Below are 24,936 nucleotides of genomic sequence, written 5' to 3'. Positions count from 1 at the left end.
TCATGTAAATTGCCAGCATTCTGTACAGAGGACCGAGTTATTGAAAGGTGGATAAATGCAATGCGTCCACCCACTGCATCTAAACAAAGGCAGCAGCCCTCTCACTGACAGAACCTTGAAGAGTCGCTTCCCTCCTCACCCTCTCCCACACAAAACATTTTATCAGTCTCATTCATTTCAGCCAATTCCTAGATTCCCTGTTATTCGCTGTGACTTGGTGCCGCCAATGTTATGTATTTAATAGCGTCACCCCCTTTGTGCGAAGACAGGCGTGTCAATATTCGCCTCCAAATTTTCCGAAATGTGGTCACCGTTGGTGAAGGGGTCGTGGTCACAGTGCAGCAAGTGCGTTGGTCCCCAGCGATTTGCTTCAGCTACCCTCCCAAACACACAAGACACCGATGTAAATGGGGATATATGGAAAGCAAAAGTTGCATAATAAAGAGAGGGAGAAAGAGAAACACTCGACTAGATTAGAGTGAAGGTCATGAAGCCGTTATGTTGATGGTGAAGTGAGAGATACAAGCTCAAAAAAAGCCTTGCTTTTTGTTGACGTCAATTTGATGCAATGGCAAAATGCAAACATATATATTCTCAAGCCGCCTCTGTATTTTCTGCAGCAAACAAGCGGGGAAAAAGAAATATTTAGCTTTTTAATAATGTAAGAAATCTGACAAAATATTTTTGTGCTCACTTAAATGGTTTTACAGTGATAGATTCATCATATTTAGTTTTCCACCCCTAGTTTTAAGTTTAAATGACGAACCATTTAAAAAAAGAAGTCTGTGACTCAAACTATCAGGCAGAATTCTAGCCTTCATGTTTTCATATCGGGCCCTGTCTGATGTGAACTGCGGTGAGGCCTCAGTGCAGGAAGACAGGGGATGCGTTTCTTATCTCGGTCTCTTACAGAAAACCTCTTACAGACCTCCAACACTGGAATGATGTGCAACATGAAGGAACAAACCTCCTGGGGAAAGAGAACTTGATCGCATTTTGGATGAAGCCGTAGCAGCACGGGCTGATCACAAAAGCCGCTCCCACTTGGACGCAGTGTTCCATCACCATGTCTGTAGCTACGCCGCATGCATGCAGGGCCACCTGAGGAGCAGGTGGAGAGGAGGGTCACTGAACGCCACTGAAAGTCTCACATCTGTGTTTGCATGCTAATGACTACAAAAATCTAATACTGCGCCCTGTTCCTCAGCAAAATACCTCTTTTTTTCATATTGATGAATACAACAACAAACAAAAAACATTAGCAAATACAAAAACAATCAACAGGATATTGTTTAAAAAAACGAGTGGCACATTAACACATCTAACTGAGGTGCAAGTGATCGCAGCAGCACAGATCAGAGCGAAGAGGAAGAGAGTGGGAAACCTCTCACTAATTAAGACTAAAATATGAACAGCTACATTTAGAACATGCATAATTCATGGTGGACGGGAAGCGAGTGAATTGTCTGCCTCATCCAAAATAAAAGTTGGACTCATACAACGGCGGAGGCGGTAAAATCGAAAGCAGGTGTGGCAAACACACAAACTCATAACAGTCCAGTGAAAAGAATATATTTATATTCTCTCTGTATTTGCCTTGAAGGTGCTTTTATTCCTGAAGTTCTGTCGCATAATGCAGCTCTCTGTGTATCACTGAAAACTACTTTGTCTATTGAACTGTCCAACTCACCCCAATTTCAAATTGTCCAGAGAAGTAATCCAAATTTGCCTGGATGAAGCCAATATTCTTCAGTCCGAGCTCAACACTGCGTTTCTGAGCTCGGACCAACGACTCTTCTTTGTTTTCTATGAGAATGACCTGCAGCAAAAACACCTAAATCAGGTTTCCTCCTACACTGTGTCTTGTTTTTTGGACACACATTACCTGGCAGTCTGGTAGCGAGTGAGCAAGAACAATCCCCACGTGACCCTACAATGACCAAAGAACAAAATGAGCGATGAAACATATAAATCATAAAATCTATAAGAATTTGAAAGCCACTGATGGCGACATGTTTATTTCCTAGAATGAAGTGTGGCTCGACAAGTGATCTGAAAGTTAAAAATGGGTAAAATAAATCATTTTTACAAACAATAGTCCAAAAAAAAATGTTATTCCACACTAAAACACACCGTTCCGCTGCAGAAATCCACCACTGTGTTTCCAGGCTTGGCCATCTCCTTCACCATGGCAACCAAGTTATTCAACTGTTGTCTCTTCCTGACTGCGCGGATATCTGACATTTTCCCTGCAAAGAAACAGATGCTGTAATAATTGGAAAATGCACGTCTCTTTTCCAGCCAGTTGGCATCTTGACAGACAATCTTTCGAGCGCCCCAAAGTTGGAATCTGTGCCAAAACTGAAGTTAATTTGAGTCGTTCTCATCCCCGAATATGGGAGGCGCTTGTCCGTCATGCTGCCATATGTTCCAGCAACATTTTTGAGTTATCTTTTGTTCACACTCAAGTCCCAATGGACAAAGTTTGACTTCTCGGAGATGTGTTTGCAGGACTTCCGGCAGACGGAAAACTCTTTCATCAAGATAAGCTAACCAAGAGTCTGCTCTGGTGTCGGTTCAGGTTTTCGGGACTCAACTTGTCCTCACCTTAGTCACACGACACCAGGAATGTTAAGCTCATTTGCATGAAGGAAACTCATTACAGATTAAACACCATTGCTGTTGTTTAAATTATAGTTTACAGCAACCATTTTAGTAAAGTGAGTGAGTCGGCACCAGCTAAAAAGGTCCAGAAGAGCCTTCGATGACGGATTAGTTTGGAGGGACTGGGATGCAAATGTGCAGTCCTACTCACATTATCAAGGCTATTTCACATCATGCAATAAACAAGTGAGTCATTTGTTTGTTTGTAATTGTTAAGGGATCTATAATATTCTTATCCATCAGCTTGAAAATTTTTTTTTCTTCTGTCAATCTTGTGGGAAGCAGATAAGAGTCAAATACACAAACTCAAATAGGAAGTTTAGACTCCAGGATTAATGTCTATTTCCTCCATCCGGTGAAAATATTAAATAAAAACTACATTGTGTACATGAATTCAGAAAAGCCTATTGTTCACAGCCGCTTTTTTGAGTCTCAACCTTGATGTCCTCCTATTCATATAATAGGCACTAAAATCTTGTGAGGTCCGTCTTCAGTCCCTCTCTTCACCTGAAGCTGCAGCAGACTTTATCAGGCTGCTCTATCACACAGACCAGAATGTAAACGTGCTGCAGCTTCGAGGCGGCTTCTGTTTGTTCTCAGACAGATGCCATATCTCTCAGTTTTAAGAGCAGCCACACTAGCTGCATGGCCGATTTAGAAGTCATCTAGAACTTAAACAGAGAAATATATATTTTATAAAGCTATAATTCTTTTTAATGTGGAACATTTCTGTATTAAAATGATGCATAACTGCAATAACCATAAATAAAAGTCGTGTGTCACTGTTCATAAATGCTCTTGTCACAGTCTTACTATTATAGTAAAGTACAGCAGAGACCGAGTCTGAAAAAATGTTGTGGGTGAAGCAGAACTTTAGCTGATTTTGCTTTGAAATGTGCAGTGTAAATCAGAATAAGCTTTATTGCCAATATCAGTGACTAGGAAAGTGCTTTGGTACATTGTGGGATAATGAGCAAAATAAATAAAATAAAATAAAACATGCGTGTGCGAGGTCATGTAAAATTGAGTGCGGCACTTATCAGGCAGCTATCAAGCCTGCGTGGTCTGTTGAGGACTAATGTGAGAGCAAAACCCCACCATGAACCGATAACACATCTGACAAATGGGAAATAAGTAAGAGCATTACAACAAACTTCATATGTATAAAATACTAACCTAAAGATACATAGTGATCAGCCTGAAATGGTTCTACGTCCCGTGGAGCAGCCAAATGAAGCAGAGAAGATTCTGTCAGTGTGATGTGTGTCACAGCATCTCACGCCGACAACACAAGCACAGAGCAGATGGATATATTGACAGGTCTGTAAACTGAGTGTCGAATGCAAGACTTGCTGTGTTATACATGTATGTGTTCGTTATAAGCGCTATTGTGGCTGGACACCCAAGTACATCTCAGACCGGACGAGAGAAAGAATCTTCAAGACCAAGACTGCCAAGACGGACAGCACTTAAAAGTGTTGTGATGTTTTGTCAAAGGAATCGCTTTGTCTGTGGCTTTCATACTGTGAGTGTAACTGAAAAATATAACCTCGCTCCACCAAAAATAATTGACATTAGAATACATACATACATCATTTATTTCATGTCCACTCATGAGACCTTTTTTCACAAGATAATATTTTACTTTTTTTTTTCTTTTAATAATGCCAAATAATGTGTTGTCTATTCAGTTTGGTCTTGACTCGGGTTAGCAGGTCCTGGCTACAACGGTGATAATGGCTTATGTAACTAGAACATAAACTGTATTATTGTGAAGCATAATGAAGCAGCTTATTTCCACCCACATGAGTTCTCATCCATTATTACTGTCCTATGTCTACCTAAACTCACAGACCTCACAGATACATTTAAGCATTTGTAAAATCATTGACGTCACTAATATTCAAATTCAAATCGGCTCAATGGGACGTGGGTTGACAGCAGCGTTGGAAACTGCACCCACAACCTGGGCGAAACAGAGCAAAACAGGCATGCAAAGGTTCACCAAAACGTAAATATACGATTATAACATTCCTTAAAAAACATGAATTGAATTTTGCCTTTGAAGATTTTTACAAAGGGACAGAAATATGATGAAAAAATGTAAAAGGCTTAACAGCAGTATGAGCTTCACCTCATAGTGTGTCTTCTTTATTATACCGCAGGTAGTGCAGTCACCTAATACTTTTTTTTCTCAAAAAGCAGACATCATAATGTAAGAAAAAAAACATGTCCAAAGAGGAAATTCTAATGAATAACAGACTGAATACAGAAAGATTCAATTTGATTTAAATGAACTGGACTGCAAATAGTTCAGTAGGCCAACTGCCTCCTACCAGGGTTGCTGGCTCATGTTTTCCTTTTTGCTGCCACAGAGGAAAACAAATCCTGACAAGTCACACAGCAGACCTCCTGAAGTGCCAGGAAGCGTCTTCAGTCTCTGACCTGGAAATACTGTATGATGTCACAGAGAGTCATGCTAGAAGGCAGCAAGCCTTTACAGGCACGTCGGAAAATACTTACCACTCTTACACTGTACGATGACTCCAACATGTCTCCTACCAATAACTTGAGGGGTACTTTTAAACATGACTTGGTTCCAGCAGAATGTTGAACAAATCTCAAAATTGTCCCCAAACTGTCGCAACCGTTTTGATAAAACCTTTACCAGCAAGGGGTTTATAACTTACCCTCATATTAAAAAGACTCCAAGCATCTTTGTGGGGATGGATTCCCGGGACAGGTAAAATGAGGCCCAGAAGGGAAGCACAACCCTGGAGCACTTAAAGAGACGTTTTTATGAGCAAAAGAGGGAAATGGCTGGGGTGATGGTGGTGCTTCAGGTAATCTTACTTTTGGATCTTTCTTTGACAATTTAATAGCTGATACTGTGCGGTCCTTCATTTTTGTTTTGTCCTTCATGCGCTTCAGTCGTGACCGTTACATACCTGCAAGGTCAGTCTGCAGCAGGGTTGCTGAGGAAACGGTTTCATCAGGTTTCAATAAACATTATAGAGTGCTGTCATTCCTTTCTATCCTATTCATATTCTGCTGTAAAAAAAAGGAACACTCATGGAAGTCTGTGAGCCTGAATAAAGGTCCTATTATGACTCTCATGTTTTCAGAAGTATCTCTAGTGTTACCATGATGCAATGTCACCTTAACGTATAGTGAAGCGTGAAACAATAAAGCTCATCCATTTAGCTATTTACATTGATGTTACAGTTCTGACGCCAGTACAGCTCATTCATGTAACGCATCGCCCATTTTTGTAGTTCTTGACTCTCGCTCACTTTTAAACTGCATCTCGAGTGAAGCCACCGTTTCAGCTATAATCATTAAAGCAGAAAAACAATGGTAGAAAAGGAGCCCTTTACACTTCAAATCCATACTGATGACTGTATAAGTGACAGTGATGTGATAGATGGTGGAAAATTCACCTTATATTTGGGTTGCTTTCCTTCCTAAAAATAGCTAGAACTCTGCCATACTTGACTCTTTCAGGAAGGCGAGTCTAAAGACCTTGGGTCCAGATGTTGTCCATGACGTAGCTGTATATGAACTTCATTATTTCTACAACCATAAAAAGGCGAGCCAAAACAAAGAGTGTTGAGAGTTAAACCAACAAGGTAGACGCTTCCTTTTACCAGCATATATATATATATATATATATATATATATATATATATATATATATATATATATATATAATATTATTATTATTTATTTATTTTTGTCGCTTTGCCAGTCTCTGAGAGACTTTACATCTGTAGATACATCTTTGTTTTACATTTTCAAAACTCCACATTATTGATGTCAAAGTCTGAACAGATCACTCACAAGTATTTGCTGAGCAGAAAAAAAAGCTTCCACAGCAACAGTTATTAAAACATTTTTAGGTATGTGCAATGAAAAGAAAAGGGGGGTGGGTGGTTGGAGGGGGAGATAAAGACAAACACACTGGAGGAAAGTGTCTCATTGGAAATCTTTCAGCAGCTTGGAATGTCTGTCAAAACATGAACAGAAGTCGCTGAAGGCAAGAGGTCTGCTTAATTTAAAGACTGACATGGTTGCATCTTGAGGTAATAGAGAGGAGCTTATCTCCACTTATTCAGAATGATTTTACAGACTTTAAAGAAATGCGTATGACCTAAATGATTCAACTTAAAAAGAGTTGTAATGCGCCTATGATGTCATAAATCAATTCACCATGATGAACTCTGAATCCTGTCAGCACATTATTAGGAGTTAAATAGAAGGAAGCAGAGCTCCTGGAGGACTGAAGCTTTAATGTCAATAAAAGATGTGAGGAGTTGATGATTCAAGTTCAGAAGATTGGCCAGTTTGCTTCATGAACCAGTCTCCATGCTGGAGCCCGTTTTCAAAACTTGTTTTGAAGTGATCCTCATGCATTTTTAAGAACCACTGACCTTTCTACAGTGCAGACAGCACCACTGCACCCACGGCTTATAGACCGCTACGGCTCATGAATGAACAAGATCTAGTTTCCTTCTTAAATTTAGTGGGTGTGCAGCTTGTGCACTCTACAGTCCAGACATTACGGTAATTATCATCATAAAATATCAAACGCCATTTCCTGCTCACTGCTTATTTGTGTCTCCTTCTTTGGCAGCTTACACTTCATATGATGCTGGGAGCCTTTGTTCCAGCCACGATCCAAAAACATCCATTGTTGCCAATGTGTGTGTCAGTGGGAGAGGTTGTTTATTGGAAAGTGTCCTTTGATAGACCAACAGCCTCTCCAGGGTACGACCACCTCACCCAAGATGTTGCTGGGATTGGGTCCAACCACTACCTCCCTGGAGAGCCTGGACTAACAGGAAAATAAGGCCATTTAATAGAATAATGAAAACTGCTTGGTAATCTAACTGTAATATGCTGACTTGTTAAAAATGCTTTTGGATATTTTGATAAAATAAAGTTGGAATCCAAACCAGACTTGGAGTGTGTTCACAGTGACACCTCTTTGGCCTCAATATGTAACAGCTAATGAGCTCCTTTTCCGCCGAAATTCACTTATTTTGTCCTCAAATGGCATCTTATGCCATGTTGTTGAAATGCATTTGTAGCAATACATTTTTAAAAATCTTCATTTTCTCTGACTCAGTGTCATTTCATACACCGCACCTGTTGAATTTCCCCACTGTGGGACTAATAAAGGGATAATCGAATCTAATCTTAATGTAAAGGACATGCAGTCATACATGGGAAACAGAACCTTAACGCTGAAATGTAGAGAAAACATGTCACCTTTCAGTGGCACCCACAATTTTGATTTTCAGAGGGGTTTTTTTTTCGTAATACAGCAGCCTGCTGTCACAGAATCCAGACGAGCCATTTAAACCCAAACAGTAAAGACTGCTGGTGGTCAGACAGCCGAACAATGAGACCCAGCAGGGCAGCAAAGTGTGTGACTGATTCGATTTAAACGTTTCCAAGCCACCATCTGCTTTTTGTCTCATTGGATTTAATTACAATTAATGAGTCTAGGAAAAAAAAAAGAACAGGCTAAAGCTTATTATAATTGGACACAATCGCTGGATGATCATGAAAGGGGGAAAATATATTTGATATTCCCGACAGACAGCAAGAGCAATCTTTGTACTCAGCCAGCACAGAAACAGTCAACGGGTAAAAGGCTTAAGTGCTGGCAACGTTTTTGAGACAAACTATATTGAAGCTTCATGACAGTGTGACTTTTATCTCAAACTTCCCTGTGAAGGTTGAATAATGTCTGCTGGACTCCAGCCAGGTGGTGTCCAATCTCCTACTGGTTTCTCTTGCAGGATCGTTCATGCTTGGCTAGTCAAAGCGAGACTCCTTCGATTGAGAGATATAAAAAGGGATTCCTTGGCATCACAGTGCATTAAGATTTCGATCGTGGTAAAAACACGATGTGCTGCAAGTCTTTCCTGGACATAGCTTATCTCTGACTCAAAACTGAAGATGTCTGTAGCAAACTGTCCAGCAGGACCTCATCGCAGTTGAACACAAACTCACATAAGGTACCTTGCGATATGAGTCTCAGATGAATTCCACTGGTCAAGGTCAACTTAGGCACCAAGGTCCCACAGTAGACCGGGGTACAAGGCTATATCTGGACAATTGAGCCAATGGTGAGGAAAGGTGATAAACAAAGAGTGTGAGAAACACACTTGTCTGACTCTCCTCATAAAAAATCCCCACATTATCACACGATGTAGCTACAGAAAGTCAACTTCCTCTACCTTATCCTGTACATCTGCCTGACTCAGACCTCTCTCCCACCCAAGTCCGACCTCCCTCCCTGTCTCTCCAAACATTTCTGCATGAGCTATTTCTCCAATAAACCTGTTGCTAATGGTCTCTTTTCTCACCACTCACAATGTAAACTCGTGGTGTAAGAAAACATTGATATGCTCAAATACCGCAATGCTTGATTCTACAATATTACAGTATTGATGTTTTTGACGAAATGTTGCAATTATTCATTGTGTGATATTGTCTTGATATTTTTATTCAGTTATATTGATATTTAATAAATCAATACTTGTATATGTTTCTGCATTTGTGACATGCAATCCATGCTAATGATGTTTTCTTTCTGTACACTGGAGTTATTTTGTTGACTTGTTGGAAGCTGTTCATTCTACTGTCGGATAGCGAAATTTTACCTGAAATCTAACTGGACTGACTTCCAACTAACTAACTGGTGCATCACAACTCTTTAATAAACTTGTCTTTATGCACATAATATTTAACAGCTCCCCCAAAAATTGACGGCGCTTATTAACGAATATAACAATATATTACAGAACCTATAGTATCGCAAATACCTCCTATGCACAGCCCTACTGCAAACCTGAGCATCTTCGACTCTGCTACTTCTATCGGTCTCCAAAAATAATCCGTGGAAAACAATGTAAGAACGACAAACCAGTTCCTGAGTTGGTGTCAAAGTACAAAGCTTTTCCATGAAAACACAGATGAAGCGACTATTTTACTCTTCTTTACCGACGATGGTTTGTGGAATTCCACCGAGGATACGAGTTAAAAGAAATGTGTGGGAGATGAAAAAAGGATTTCAAGTCACTTAGAGTAGTATTATCAATGTCTTTTAAGTCCATGAAAAACGATTTCCACCAGTCGAAATGTGATAATGAGCACCTTGAAACTGCAAACATGCAACATTAGATCCTCAAAATAAAATACCATCTCTACCTGCTGCTGCACAGGAATGCAAAAGTAGGAGAAACTTGAGAGTGTTGTTTGTTGTGAAATGCTCTGCACATGCAGAAACAGACATAACATGTGCTCCTTCACACACAAATGACAAGTCACCCCCAGCAGTGGGAGACAAGACCATGGGGGCTCAATAAACAAGGAGGTAATATGTAAATATGTGGCCTCTTCTTGGGCTCCTTTCTGGAGTAATACTATTCAACAAATAGAGGCTACACTAAATAATGTAGCACTTCTTTGGTCTACTTCATTGGGCTTCAAGATTTAACAATCTTGTGCTGATCAAAAATATCAGGCATATAGGGATTACCACACCTTTTTTCAACCGTCTCGAAGGCAGACGTTTTTGTCAGTACAGGACGCAAAAGTCAACCTTCTCAAGACATAAGAGTTGCATTGGCGACATTGGATGCATTTCAGTTTGACATTCCCATTCTAGCTATTAAAAGGAAGTACAAATAAAACAAAATCACTCAACGTACATTTTCAGGTTTATTTTCATTTATCAATGAACTCTCCAAAAACTACATCAAATTTGGAAAAAAAAAAGTTTTAGTATGAAGACGGTGAACTGAAAACAACGCTGCCATGTTAACTCAGTGACCTGGAAAGCCTTTCTCAAAGAGATTATTCACCCTTGCTAAAAATCGCAGTGCAAACTTCTGCGTACACAGATATTGTTGAATGTAATCCAACTAGCTCCCGTTAATTGTGTCCCGCTTCAGCAGCACAAAGCAGCATCACGGCAAGTATTAATGAACTCTCAAAACAAGACATCAAATGAATATTCATGGCAAGTGAGTCATTGTGGACGTAGCCACAGGCTCTGCAAATGCACGATAACTGTCCAGGGAGTTGGTGCTTGAACTTGTATTGCAAAAATAAACTGCCAATTATTTCTGTAATTGGGAGTGAACAAAGCCGGTTGCACAAGGCCCACATGTTTGCTTTTCGGTTCCAAATCTCCAATCTACACCCTCTAACCAGTCAATTAATAAAGAGTGGGAGCAATGACGGCAACATCACAGTCGGCCCGCAGAGATTTACAACTAAAGCATCAATGTCAAGACGCAAACTCGACGTCCTCTGCAACTCCACGGGATGCACATTTACTTTTTCATTTTTAGGTAGATGACTCAGCGGATGTTTGCACTCCGGACAAATGATAAGGTTCATGCTCACACTGAACGTAGGAAAGGGAGCGCATTTAGATGCATTAAACAGCTTTGCTTTCAAGACATATAATAACATTCATTACTAACCAAGGCCTCGGAAGATGAAATGAAGTCCACTGCATATATTTGAAGCTTGTTGTATTGACACGCAAACAGTTCTCTCGGCTGGGTAAACATAAAAAGACTTATTGCCGACACAATATGTCAGATGCTCAAGTACTCACTAGGTGTGCTAATGCTTTAGGGGAAAAAATGGGAGCAAAGTGTCTAAAATGTGTGGGCCACATATTTTGCTTGCATTTTTAAAGAGCATACTGAGATGTTAAAAGAGGGAGTGAGAGGAGGAAGAAAACCAGCATGTGTATTTGGCGAGGCAAAGTCAAAAACTACAACTTGCCTGTCAACAGAAAAAAGTGTGAGGCTCATCACAGCAGTACCACTTATCGCAGATTTAAGAGGTAATCCTTTTACACTGAGTCAGAATTATTGGGAAACTGGCATTGGAAGTTAGACTTTGATGCCTGATGCCAGTAATGTGTAATTTGGTGAAGCGTGCATCAAGTCATGCTCCAGTGACATAGCTATTGACATATAAAACGTCTCAGCCGGCTGTATCAAGTGACTGTTTTAGGAACAGGATTTGTGCAGTTCATTTCCAGATTTGAGTAACGCAACACGTTTTTAGGCAGTTAAAAACCATCCTCTCACACGGGCAGAAGAGTGACATCACCGTCACATAATAGGAACACTGAGACACATATAACAGTGAGCGGGGAGGCAGCACTGGTGGTGTTCTCTGCACTACTGGATTCTGTCGCAGAATTAACAAGGAATCATATTGTGTTCCAATGTTAATGTTTTTTAAGTTTGCAGCATCATTATGTACAGTATTTGATGTACAAAGTACGCACTGAACCAAATCTTAAAAACTAGGAACCGTGCCAAACTGATGTTTTTGTGTATCACTACACCCAGAGTTGACAGGGAGATTCAAAACTTTTTGCAAGACAGTGGTTTCCAACTGATTTACTTCCAAGAAACCAACATCTACATATTTGTTTGTTATTCTACAGGCTGTAAATTACCATATTTATGTTTTCGCACATCGACTTGAGCATTTAAGTCTCAGAGGCATGGTCTCCTCAAAACAATAACTCACTGGTAAGACTGAAAATAGTAAAGGGAAACTTGAAGTCAAACACCTGGGGCTTGATGGTTGCCCTCTGAAGCCATCAGCAGATAAAATATGATTTTTTTCTGAGATAAATTCCTGATGATGACACATCACAGCGAGTCTTTGTCTTCTCTTTGTCACGGTTAAGTGCCAAATTAGGTATGCTGGTAACAATTATCAGAAAGGTACCGTCACATCCCTCCACCTGAGGCCGGCAGACGTCTCAACCTCTGTCAAGTCCTGTAACCAAAGACAAAGACATGTGGACGCCTCTAATCTTCTTGTACCAAAACAACCCTGAAGGAGCTAATAGCAGCATGTCTCAACTATGCCAGCTATGCGGTTTTGTCATGTGCACTCCCGTTTTCATCCTGGTTGTCTTGTTCACCCCTATTCGTTTGTCTGTTTTTTCCCAGATAACCATTGTCTCTCAGCCTTATCCTTATCTCCCTCTGTCACACACTCCATCATCTGAGCCTGCTGCGTTCGCCACGGGCCCGTCTCACTTCATTAAGTCTTCGGAGACAAGACATCGCTTTCTTTCATTACGGACGTCACTTACATATCTGCAGACACCTCAAACTGTGTTTAGCAAAACAGCTCAGACACACAGTGGACCCTTTGTTCTCCTAACTGCATACCTGAGGGAGCTCCGTCTGCAAACAAGTGGTCCGTCGACCAAGACCCTGTGGTTTAGATCAGGTAATCCATTATGACAGCAACATGTCGCCTCATCCTCCATCATTGCTTGACTTAAGGAGCCCAAGACAAAAAAAAGAACCTTCTAGATTGTGACCGTCACAACACTGACACTACATTGGGAGCAAGTCTTGACTCGTGTCAGATACGTACTTCAATTTGGAGACCACCTAAGCCGAGACCAGAGCATATACAGACCAAGACTTTGAGGGCACGAGACCGAGTGAAGACCTAAACCAATGAAAGGGGCGAGACCGTGACAGAACTGAATACAGCTTGTCTTTTTTTTCTCCAAAACAAAAAGTATAGAAACACATTCATTGGAATCATTATTCCGATTATTATGGATCAGTTTGGTCCTTGTCTTGCTACTGGTCCTGCCCACTCATTGGTCTTGTTCTCAACACCAGTCTCTTGCCCTAAAAGTTTTGGTCTTGGTTTCTGCGTGGTCTGGTCTCAGCTTCAGTTAAATGGTGTTGACTGCAACAAGCAGGCCAACTCTGTGGTGCATAGTATTATAATTCTAACGTTCTTGCCAAGTCTTACCAAACAACCTCAGCAATGTCAAATGAAAACCTATTGTCACCACATTTTTTTGTTTGTTTTTAGCACAGTCCAAGCGTATGGTGGACAGCTTCCCAAATCCCCATTGAACTACGCATCACCCCATCCTTGTAGAAAGAAATAATGAAAATAATGGGAGCATCTTTTTCAGACAACAGTCCTTAAGTGCATTTCTCCCTTGAACACACTATTGTGAAGTAGAAAGTAATAAAAAACAGGAACAAAAAGGCTTCAGTTCAACAGGGTACTCAAACTCAGGGACACAGCATCAAAGTTTGAAACATTCTTTTCATTCTGGGCAACAAAAATGAATCTTAATCAGGAAGTATGAGTCTAAATACATTTACCATACTCTTAAAATAAATGTAAAATATGATCAATCAATCAGAGAGCAGCTGATTCTAACATCACATTGGACATTCTGGTAAACGACAATGGAACAGAAAAAAGTTAATGTGACTGCCAAAACACATTTTTTGAAAAATCAATCCATCCATAATGAATGTTTTTCTTATCTTCCTTTTCTCCAATACTATGCCAGAAATAATCAAACTCATAATCTGATTAGACATGCTGAAAAATAATCTGATTTAGAAAATCTAAAGGTTGGTGATACAAACACGGTACTCTTAAGAAAGATAAGATTCCAATTCCTGCTGCCATTTCATGTCATTTAATCTTTTCTCAGGGAGAAAATACTGTGCATTTGGCAAGAGCTACAGTTTCCACTGGAGCCCGGTGCATGTGCAGCCATTTCTTCCAAGGGTGGAAAAGTTACCGCTCTGGGGACTAGGAACAAATTGACTGCATCTTGTTTACGCTCCTGTTTAATTAACACAACGGTAATGTATACGGTGTGCAGCGAGGTATCAGCAAAGCTATTTATCATGCTGAGCAATAAAGATTTCCAGCTAGTTGTGGAGGTAGAGGGTCTCTAAGGGCACAGTCTACAGCGGCTTCTAATATCACACTGAAAGAGGAAAATCAAATCAAAGCAAGCATGAGTCCCGATAGTATTGTGCAGTAAACAGTAAAAGTGTCTGCAGGTGACTTAATAGGTTAAAGCAGAACAGATGAGTAAACTTCAAGCAACAACCTTTAGAGTTTTAAAGAAACAAAGTGTGTATTTATTGTGTGTTAAGTGGCTGAACAAAATCTAAATAACAACTGAGTTAAACCTTCATTTATATAAGGGATGTTGCACAGACTTGTTTCTGCTGCAGAAATTACATTTTTATTTTGAGTTCTGCACTTATTTGTCAAATTGCTGCATTTCATCTTCGTAAAACAGTGACAAAAACATGTGCTGCATTGAGTTTCATTACAAACGAAACAGCAGAGGTAAACAGAGATCCAGAAGTTGGATAAATTCGAACGGATTACCTACCTAAGGGCCACCTGGGCCACACTCAACAAGCCTTATTCGGCTTATTAGACATTACTCACACTGCAATCCATACCCACTGAGGCATAACGTCATGCACAGTCTGTTACTTGAATGCATATGTGTGTGTGTGTGTGTGTGTTTCCTTCAGTCTAGATGCTCAACTGAAATGTCGCAGAAAGAACATCAACTGCAGAAGAATATCACTAATAGCTCTGCAGGAACGCTTGGTTTATTTTCTTTGGTGCAGTTTGTGAGCTTTAGTTAAGCAAGGATTTATGTGCCGTCCTCACTCCTGGTCAATACTAACACAATCGGCTTTGACTTTGAAAAAGAAATTCACAAGGAGACAGCAGACGCAATATTGCACACCCGTGACGGTGAGATGATTGGAAAAGAAATAAATGGCAAAGCGAGAGGGCAAAGACAGAGGTCAGACTCTACCTTCAGTGGGGTTCATCGCCTCCGGCAGACTGTCCCATGGAAGGGTCCAGGAAGGGCAAGGATGAGGGGCAAACTCCGCCTCGATGCCATTTTCCTGGAAAAGAGATGTTGGCCTTTTAGTCTCCAATGAGATTGGTATTTGCCAAATGCTGGGAACACTGTTGCATTCAAACAGTTTCAGAACATCATAGTTCCCGAGTCGGCACACAGTTTTATTTAGCGACCCCAAAAGCACTCAGACAGCGCATACCTCCGTCAACTAAAACATAGTTCCCTGATCAAACTTGGGCCACAGTGGTGAGAGCGCTGAATCCTAACCTCCTAACCATGAGGGAGTATGGAGACCTTGAAAGTGTGTATCTTGTGTACTGAAAGCCTGAATTGCTTGCTAAAATCACTCCCATTCGCAGGATCATTTGTCAACTGTCTTGTGCGTATACTGAATTATTAATTTATCTTCTCATAATTAACAAGGCTGATAGTGAGGTTTGGCACCCGGTGAGCAACACCATTAAATGCCAATATCTCTGCCTTATCTTGGGGACACGCAGGCAGCTCTACGAGAAAAATCCATGCCGTCCACGTGTCATACATATTTTATAGACACACTAACACGCTGGCCGGGACATGAGAACAACTGCACAACAAACATGAACGCGGAGTCAATCTTGTAATCCACCACGGAAAAAGAACAAATGGTGGCAACTGTGTGTGTGCGTGTGTGTTTGTGTGTGTGTGCCCACATATGTGCATTCCTTTCCATGTTGATGTCTGATTACAACCGCCCACAAAAACTGTCATTAGAGCACGTTCGTACACCATTTCATCCACCAAAACAGTGAAATGAGAAGCGTACCATATTGACCACCCACTGTTGGAGCTCTCCTCTTTCTGCGTTTCCCATCACTTAATCTGTTGTTACAGATATAAGTCCAAAAGGAAGTGAGCAGGCACATCTTTAACCAAAGTTCAGTCGGAAGTGAAGGGACGTCTGTTATTCAAACGTAGTGTCATCCATAGCATTCTCAGCTGGAAACATTTAAAAGCAGAAAAGCTTTAAGAGACTAGTGTTTATAAATGTTTCGTTTTGCTGTTGTGGTGTTAAAAGTTGTTTTTCAGTCTTCCTATGTTCACCTGTGTGGCATTCCCCCACACACTCTGGTTTCCTCCCACGGTCCAAAAACATACAGAGTTAAATATGGTGATGACTCATGCAAGTCGGATATTCAACACAATCCAAGAAGGCTGGTCCAAGTGTAAACAGTCAGCAGCAGCTAGTGTAAAATGTGTTTTCCCATAACATTATAGCAACGTGCTGGAGCCTTGGTACTTGGTGCATCAGTCCAGTGTAGGGCTCAATCGCTCACTTAGCCATGACCCTGTGTGTACGACAGTTACCGGCGTATATGTTATCCGTTTTATTTTCAAACTGCCTTTTTACTTTGTGATTGACGAGAGCAGGACGGAAAGAAACTTTTAAAGATAAACCATTTTGCTGCAGAGACAAGATAAAGGCAGATTAAGGAGAAGGGGGTGAAAAATCGATGGATTGATGATTGAAGTCTTTAGAACAGCTAACTTTTGAGGGACTGACAGCATGCTAATAACAAAGAGAGTGACAGACCCAACGAAAAGCTGCCTGCAGCCAAAACAATAACTAAGAGCCGCATTCTTGAAGGTGCAACAAGCAGGAAATTGAAGCGTGAAATTGCAGGGATAATAGTTAACAAGGGGTTGAGACATCAAATCAACTCAACCTGGGCTGAGATCGGTCGCGGCCGCTTCAGTTTGCACACACAAACAAATCAATATTTTTAATGAAACGCGTCAGGTCAGAGTCTGTAATTGCACAGGCGAGGCTTCGAAGAAAAGAAAGAAAAATCCAAGCAAGTCATTGTTTACGCTTCTCACATAACACAGCACAGCTTGGGTTAGAAGGATGGGGACAACACTTGCCAGTGATGAGGATTGCTCAAAGAAGGAATGATTCAAATCAGAAAAAGAAATGAAGATGCTTACCATTTCAATGAGAACAAGCAACATTTGTAAATAATTCCAACTGGAACACTAGCTTCATGTAACAGTCTGCTGCCTAGACGTCATGCATACTTCTATAGTTGCTACTGAAATTACACCCACAAAACAAAATATATAAAATTACAAATATTAAATGTAAAAACGATACAATGTGAAGCCAAAATGATTGGAGTAGCAGCGCTTTTATGATCAGAAGATCAGATGTCTTTCTAATGTCAGAAGATCCTGACATTAGAAAGCTTCCAACAACAATCACCAAACATCATTGGCTGTTTAGACAGAGACTTACTTTCAGTTTCCCCATGGTGGGTCTGGGACCTCCAACAAAGGGCGGCTCTTTAGTCGTCTCCTGTTCTTCTTGCTCCTGCATGCATGACGAAACATCCCTTGTTGGTGGGTCTGCTTGGGCCTGTGAGGGAACCACGGGGCTGGAAAGAACAATCCCACACTCTTTGGCTGCCCGCAGAACTCCAGGAACCTCCTGAACACGTCGGTACCAACGCTGCAGGTACGGGAGCCGGTGTAGAGCTGTCACTGCCTGGCCTCGCAGGGAAGCCTGAGTAACAATCAACAAGTTACGTTAAAAGCATCAAACTGTCAACAGAAAATTTGCTACATGGTAACAAATAAGTTATTGTTTTTGGCCACACTTTCCTCTTTTAAATAAATCAATGAGAGAGCTGCAATAAATCAGGGGTGGGCAATTGAATTTCTTAGGGAGCCACACAATATACTCAGTTGTGATTGTTGGGGACCGTCGAGATATAAGAACGGCTAAAAAAGTCTGAAATTCATCTTCAGTTTTGCGGCTACAGCATTAAAAAACAAGGAGGGAATAGGGAGCGTTACGTCATGATGCTTTATGCTTAAAATATATTTTATTTCATTTTTTTAAAGCACTTTTTTTTACCATTTTTTATCACTTTATTTTGCTTATTTTGAGGGACAAGAAATATTATTAGATCTTTTAGGGTGTAATGATGTACATATTTTGATGTAACCTTTACAAGCAAGGGGTAAGGGAAAAGAACAGAACCTTTTTTTAACTGAAAAAGTACATTCACACAAGTGGGCCACATGACTACCGCACTTTGCCCACGTTTGTGCTAAGTACTCACCAGCAGAGGCATATTTGTAGATATTACCTAAGCCGTTTTACTGTTCAAAATAACTTTTTTTATTCGATGAATATTCAACAATTAAAAGTTTTACATGAAAAAGTTCTCAGATCAAGTCATCTTTAAACTGTTTTTATTATGACAGGCACAATCCGTCCGTCATGGCCATGTACTGTATCCCAGCTTTAACATCAGTTATTCTTAGAATCTGCACAGTTGAAGACAGGCTGATAGCAAACCCCCATCACAACAGTGTTGGTAGGCAGGGAGGAGGAAGCCAAACAGACACAAACAAAGACAAGGTAGGAGAAAAGCTGTCAGTGTGTGTGAATGACAGGAAGAGACCAAGGACCCAGACACAAAGAGATAAAAGGCATTCTGCCGTGTAACAAGTGAGTGGAATGGAAAGAATCAGTTGTGACTGCATGTGTCGTGGACATTCATGGACAGTGATGGCTGTTAATAGGAGACACGCTAGGCTGAGTGTGAAACTGGAAACCACTGGAGCACAGATGAGTACTAAGAGCCCCATTGTGGGAACTACAGTTTATTTTCAGTGTCAATGAATGGTGGTGGACGAGTGAAGGGTGAAATGGAGGTCGAGACCCTCTTCTTGGTTGTACAGTGTAGACCTGTTAATTACTAACACTTTAAATAAACGTTGATGGCGACCCTTGAGAAAACAGACTCAAATACCTGACATAGAATGTGGTGCAGAACTATTGTGACTCAAAACCTTAATAAAAATGATATAAGGCATTTTGGAACAAAGGTTAAACAGTCCAGTTACAGTCATTCATTTGACCCACCATATTTTAAAGATAAGGAAACTTTGCAGCAGCAAACAGAACAGACATATAAGGTTAATTTAATATAATTGTATCGCTCCATAACTGGCAGCCTCATTACCAAAGGAAAAATGCAAAAGGGAGAGAATGCAATTAGCAGAATTCACTGTGAATAAAAGAAACTGGAGCGTTCATAATCTGGTATTTAGAAAAGAGTCGGTAGACTCTGGGAAATTGGAGCTTGCAGTGAAGCTGTTATCTCCCCGTGCCAGGTGCCCCTTACCACCTGTGAGAGCAAAACCTGCGCCAACTTCAATATAGTGAGTCTTTTCAATTTCAGGGGCGATGAAACTGGATTGAGCGCCACATGTGCTTCATTCTCCCACAGCAGACTTACAATGGGTATTATGAAGTTGTTGAGGTTAAATGAAAAGGGCCACTTTTCAATTTAGTGGGGGGGACTAGGAAGAATGCCATCGCGAAGGCCAGGCCCAGTAGATTTAAAAGTATGGCAGGTAGAGTCGGGGAATATGTTGGGCAAAGAACGTTGGCGATGGAGATACAAGGAAAAAGGAGGACAGGAAGGCAACCAATGAGATTGGACGTGTTAGAGAAAGAGGAGAGGTGTGAGGAGAGGTATCATAACCTCTAATCTGCTAAACATAAGACATCACAAATAAGGCTGATGGATCTTACCAGGTATAGGTTGATGCAGGGAAGTAGAACCACATCAGTCAGAGTGAAGAAGAGCCCCTCAGCAAACACATGCTCCAGAGGCGGCAGATCCTTCGTCATGACTTTTCTAATCTCAGAGTTCTCCCTGGTGGTCAAAGTAGGAACTGCATCCACAGACAGTTTAGCCAGAGCTGTCCTGAGCTCCAGTCCATCAGAGACTGGGTGAGAAAGTGCAGGTGGTGAATCAGATTCTGTATTGGACTTGTTATTTTCCACCCGTCTCTGTTCCTTCAGTTTCTGTCTCCGTATTTTGTCATCATTGTGGACCTTGACAGGCTCAGCAAGCCGCTGCTCGAGGGTGAGGATGGAGGGGGGAAGCTGCAGATCCAGACTGGAAGGATTGTGACGGAGTTCCTCCACAGCAGAGGGGATGTCCAGTTCACAGAGTCTGGTCCACTTGCTAACCTGGGGTGGGAAGGCACTATGAATAATTACAACACATTAAAGTTGATTCATTTTTTAAGGGAGGAGCTGCTTCTGTTTGTTACTATTTAGCCCATTTTATTCGTTATTAAGACAAGAAAGCTGAGAACATCAAATACATCAAATGCCAAAAATGGATTCTACTTTTTCCAATTTGTTTTTACTCCAAACAACACATCACAATTTATCATCACCACATAGGCTGGAGTGATAGTGGTCTGGAATTAAAGCAGATCCTTTTTCCTGAAATTTGAAGCCCACATTCCCTTGCTTTGAAAAAAAAAAAGTAACTTTCTCTTGTTAGTTATTATTATGTTATTACGGACACATGTGGCAATAGAGTATAATTCAGGTTGGTCGTGTTTTATGATTGGTGCCTTTTATTTCCACCGCCTTACCTCAGCACAGGCCTTGAGACATGTCTTCTTAAAGCCCAGCAAAGACAAAACATCATTCCTGGATGGGTCTGCCACAACCGTAGTGTTGACAATGTGCCTCAGTACCACAGCGAGTCCTGCCCGGCAGAGATTCCCGGATTCATCCAGACAAGCAGGAAGACGGCAGCCTTTCACCAGAGGGTGCAGCTCCTCATACTGGATGTCACAAACTTCCAAATAGTCTGGTAGCTGCTTCTTAAGAGACTCAGAGTTGACGGTTTTGGTGAAGACCAGAAACACTTTGAAAGATTTGCACTCACAGTACGACAAAAGAAACAAAACGATGGATGTGTGCAGACAGGGCTGATCATCTTGGGAGGAAACTTGCAGGTAAAGAGAGGGACGATGCTGCTGAGTGCAAGCTTCCTTCATTGTAGAGACCTGCGGGTAAAACAGATGAGACATCGTCAGGAATGCAAGTCATTTGTTCGTTATCTTCCATCACCTTGCGGGGACACCCAACGCGTTGACGTGTACCTAAATACTTACAGTTAAAACCGGCGGAAATTACAAATTACACAGCAATAAAAAAAAACTATACAAATGGCAATGAAGTAGCAACTGCTCAGTTGTTGAATCTTAAATGTTAAGTCTTAAAACAACACGTATCTTTAATCGTCTGGATGCTTGCAAGTCGTTTAAGTAAATGAGACAAACGACCACTGTGCAAAAACAAAGCAGTACTCACTTTTTTACAACGGTAAGTCAAAACGACAGAAACCACGTTGACCTGGCATAACAAATGCTTCTTCTCCTTTGCAAATGAGGAAACTAAAATCAGCACCACAGCGCCATCGTGTGTCTGTCCTAAAATACATGGACACGTGTCAACACGTGTTTTGTACGTGTTTTGTTTATTTATTTCAAACGTGTAAATATTACAATTATAATTGTATCTTTACGTGGTCATTACTTAATGTTGTGGGCTGAGTTAACACTTTATTGTAAACATAGAACACGCTTCTCTAAAACAAGGTTCCTAGTGTCCACTGGCGGACATATTTTAAAGTTGCACCGAAGTGGGAACTCCGACCCGCTCTTCCGAGGAGACGTTTCGGATATTATCTCGTTAAAATCACTGTTCCAGAGGTACGTGTTAGCCAGAAAACGCTTTGCTAGTCATCAGGTCTCAAGCCTGTTCGAAACTGTTTAGAAATATATGGCAGTGAGCGAAAGTCCGTAGACGCTCTACAACAGTGCTTTATATCGGAAGTGCATAAGTGGCTGGGTAGCATAGCTGCTCTGTTTATACCTCTCTTGTACTGCTAGGTAATAATTAAATATGTAATAAAAACACATTTCAATAGTTATAGGCAGAAAGCACGATCTGTGTTTAATTAATTGTTTAAATTATTCGTATTGTCTTGATACTGTACATTTGTTTTGGACCTTTGCTGTTGGAGCCGCAGCTTTTGAACAGCATCCACACTCCAAATTGTATTTCCCCACATTTGAATTTCTGCCATATCTTTGTGTTTCCTGTTCCAGTTTGCACCATGGCTGGGCCAGTCAGTTTGGAATTGGATCCCATTTTCCTGAAAGGGCTCAGCTACCTGCACTCAAAGAATAAAGACTCAGCAGAGAAACTCAAAGCGCTCCTCGATGAGTCAATGTCAAGAGGAAGTGACTCAACTTATCGCTCATTACAGAAAGTAAGAGGAGTCCAGAACCTGATGCTGTTATTACTGTGGTCAATATTCCTTTAATATTTATTTTTTACTTGCAGGATATTGATCTGCCCAAAAGTTCTGTGTCAAAACTCAGTCTGAGTAAACAGGAGCCTAAGACCTACCCTGGCCCTGCAACCAGCAGCGGCACTGCCAACAAATCCAGCTCTGAGAAGGTCAAGAAAGAAGCAGAAAAGAGATCATCTGAGAAAGTAGGTGTTTCCTTTGCTGTTAATCGTAATTTAAAACAGTGGGTTTTTTTTTTTTACTTCATCATAAGTCCATAATAGTCATCCTTTTCCTCTGTCCAGGTCAGAGTTGATGTGGGAGATGTGGACCCTCCGAAAAAACCCCGTTTGGAGAAGCAGGAAAATCGATCATCTCCAATCACTGTGCAAACAAGCAAAGATTTAATGGCACATATCAACGACTACGATGAGACGAATGCTGATGACTTTGCCATGGAGATGGGACTGGCTTGTGTCGTGTGCAGGTACATCCCAAATCATAATGCAACCATAACCAGCCTGATTATGAAATAGTCTTGTTCATCAAGTTACTGTGGTACGGTGCAACACAAGGGAGAATTTCAAAACATACACGCATTCTCACAACTCACCAAGGTGCAAGACACTCTTCTCCCAAACATCACCTGATAGATGTTGCATCAAGTACATGCATTTAATATTTATTAAAAAAAAAGATCAAATAATTGCGGAAACCATTCCTAACGGATGAAGATTTGAGAGTTAGAAAAATAAGTAAATAGAGAGAGAATGAACGTGATTTTAACTAGAATGATATGAAAGTGTGACGTGATGAGGTTTCATGAAACAGTGTACTGATTTTCAGAGGCCACCAGATGGTGCTGTAAAATGTTTCAACGAGTACAACCAGTTCAATGAAACTTCACATGTCTGAACCTAGAGCGCCATCTGGTGGCCTCTGAAAATGAGGACACTGTTCCATCAACCCTGTGATACTGTTATACTGTGATACGTCATCACAATGAGGATGCGCCCGTTAATTAAATGCATTTTCTAGAAATCATAGAAAAAAAATGATAATAAACCACTTGATATTCATTTGTGTGACAACATCTGACCCCACTTGCCTTTGACTTCCTTCAAGACAAATGACGGTGACCATGGGGAACCAGCTGGTGGAGTGCCAGGAGTGCCACAACTTGTACCACCAGGACTGTCACAAGCCCCAAGTAACCGACAAAGAAGTGAATGACCCGAGACTCGTGTGGTATTGTGCTCGATGTACCCGCCAGATGAAGCGAATGGTGAGCCGTGCCAGATGTTGGTGCTTCAAGATATCTGTTATTTTAAAACCTGGTGCTCTCTCTTCGCTCCCACAAGGCTCAGAAACCCCCTCAGAAACCGTCCCCTGTCTCTGCATCGTCAGCACCAGTCGTCAAAGACACACTGGTAAAGAAGACGGAGCTAAAAGCCAAACCTGACACAGCCAGCACTTTCCAGGCTTTTAAAAGAACGGAAGTAAAGGTTCGTAATGCTGCTTTTAACTTTAAATGCGTTCATCAATATTTGTGTGAACGTTGAATTTGCTTTGCCACCACAAAATCTCCATTAATATTTTTAATAGTTCACACTGTTTTACATTGATTCCACATGTTTATCTTTCAGACTTCAACAACATCCTCCAATCCCACCAGTGGTAACTCCTCATCATCAGGGAGTGGTCTGACTGGCTGGGCTGCGTTCGGTGCAAAGACAAATTCAGCTCTGCCTGCAACTTCCAAGCTTGGCTCCTCTGGCCCCAGTGGAGGAGGCAAACCAATGGCAGCATCCTCAGGACAGAAACCTGTAGGTCTGTCGGGTCTAGCAGGGTCAAAATCTGGACTTGGTGCCGCCAAGGTACCAGGTAACGGCAATGGAAGCGGTACGAGTCAGGTGACTCTAAAACCGCCTCCACCGCTGACACTGGGGAAGCAGCAGCTGAGTCGCTCATCCAGCAGTGAAACTCAAGGGAAGGTGTCGACATCATCGGGTGGAGGGTCTCCTGGCAGTTCCCACTCCAGCGGAGGAGGGAACGGAGGGAACGGCAACGGGGGAGGCAACGGAAACAATGGAAACGGGTCAAAAGGTCAACAGGGAGAAAAGGCTCATGAGTCCCAGCTCAACGCCATGAAGCGGTTACACATGGTCAAGAAGAAAGCTGCTCAGAAGAAGCTGAAGAAATGAGTCGATCGGTTTGAAGAACATGAAGAAGAGTGTGCGATCGGTGCCACAGCCAGTCTGTATGTCTCACAAAACACATTTCAACTACTTGAATTACACTTGTGTCTATGCTGCTGTGCCTCATTTTGTCCTCAATCCTACATAAGAAGTGGAAATAATCACTTTTTATAACATTAAA

The 24,936-nt window shown here is 41.3% G+C and overlaps 2 protein-coding genes across 3 annotated transcripts in view; one reads left to right on the top strand and one right to left on the bottom strand.

The window, feature by feature from the left end:
• The window catches only part of gstcd (glutathione S-transferase, C-terminal domain containing), a 25,534-nt gene extending 3,878 nt beyond the window's left edge, over nucleotides 1-21,656 (bottom strand). The window contains exons 1-9 of the mRNA XM_053856901.1: nucleotides 21,573-21,656; nucleotides 20,846-21,265; nucleotides 19,986-20,429; nucleotides 17,673-17,939; nucleotides 15,347-15,440; nucleotides 2,134-2,249; nucleotides 1,886-1,930; nucleotides 1,691-1,819; nucleotides 968-1,101 (exon numbers count right to left, since the gene is read on the bottom strand). Of these exons, the coding sequence (XP_053712876.1) occupies nucleotides 968-1,101; nucleotides 1,691-1,819; nucleotides 1,886-1,930; nucleotides 2,134-2,249; nucleotides 15,347-15,440; nucleotides 17,673-17,939; nucleotides 19,986-20,429; nucleotides 20,846-21,256 (1,640 nt within the window). The 5' untranslated portion in view covers nucleotides 21,257-21,265; nucleotides 21,573-21,656. The remainder of the gene's footprint in view (nucleotides 1-967; nucleotides 1,102-1,690; nucleotides 1,820-1,885; nucleotides 1,931-2,133; nucleotides 2,250-15,346; nucleotides 15,441-17,672; nucleotides 17,940-19,985; nucleotides 20,430-20,845; nucleotides 21,266-21,572) is intronic.
• On the top strand, nucleotides 18,895-24,936 carry ints12 (integrator complex subunit 12). Of its 2 annotated transcripts, none has more exons than XM_053856904.1 (7): nucleotides 18,895-21,973; nucleotides 22,373-22,536; nucleotides 22,611-22,763; nucleotides 22,863-23,044; nucleotides 23,683-23,842; nucleotides 23,919-24,062; nucleotides 24,204-24,936. In XM_053856904.1, exons 2-7 carry the CDS (start codon nucleotides 22,381-22,383, stop codon nucleotides 24,759-24,761), a joined length of 1,353 nt encoding a protein of 450 aa, XP_053712879.1. In that variant the 5' UTR covers nucleotides 18,895-21,973; nucleotides 22,373-22,380; the 3' UTR covers nucleotides 24,762-24,936. The 2 variants fall into 2 exon arrangements, with proteins under 2 accessions (XP_053712879.1, XP_053712878.1); XM_053856903.1 differs by having other exon boundaries at nucleotides 22,842-23,044.

This window comes from Synchiropus splendidus, chromosome 2, assembly GCF_027744825.2.
Source record: "Synchiropus splendidus isolate RoL2022-P1 chromosome 2, RoL_Sspl_1.0, whole genome shotgun sequence".
Taxonomy (NCBI): domain Eukaryota; kingdom Metazoa; phylum Chordata; class Actinopteri; order Syngnathiformes; family Callionymidae; genus Synchiropus; species Synchiropus splendidus.
Note: the sequence above shows the minus strand (reverse complement) of the source record. Positions and strands in the feature narration are given on the sequence as shown.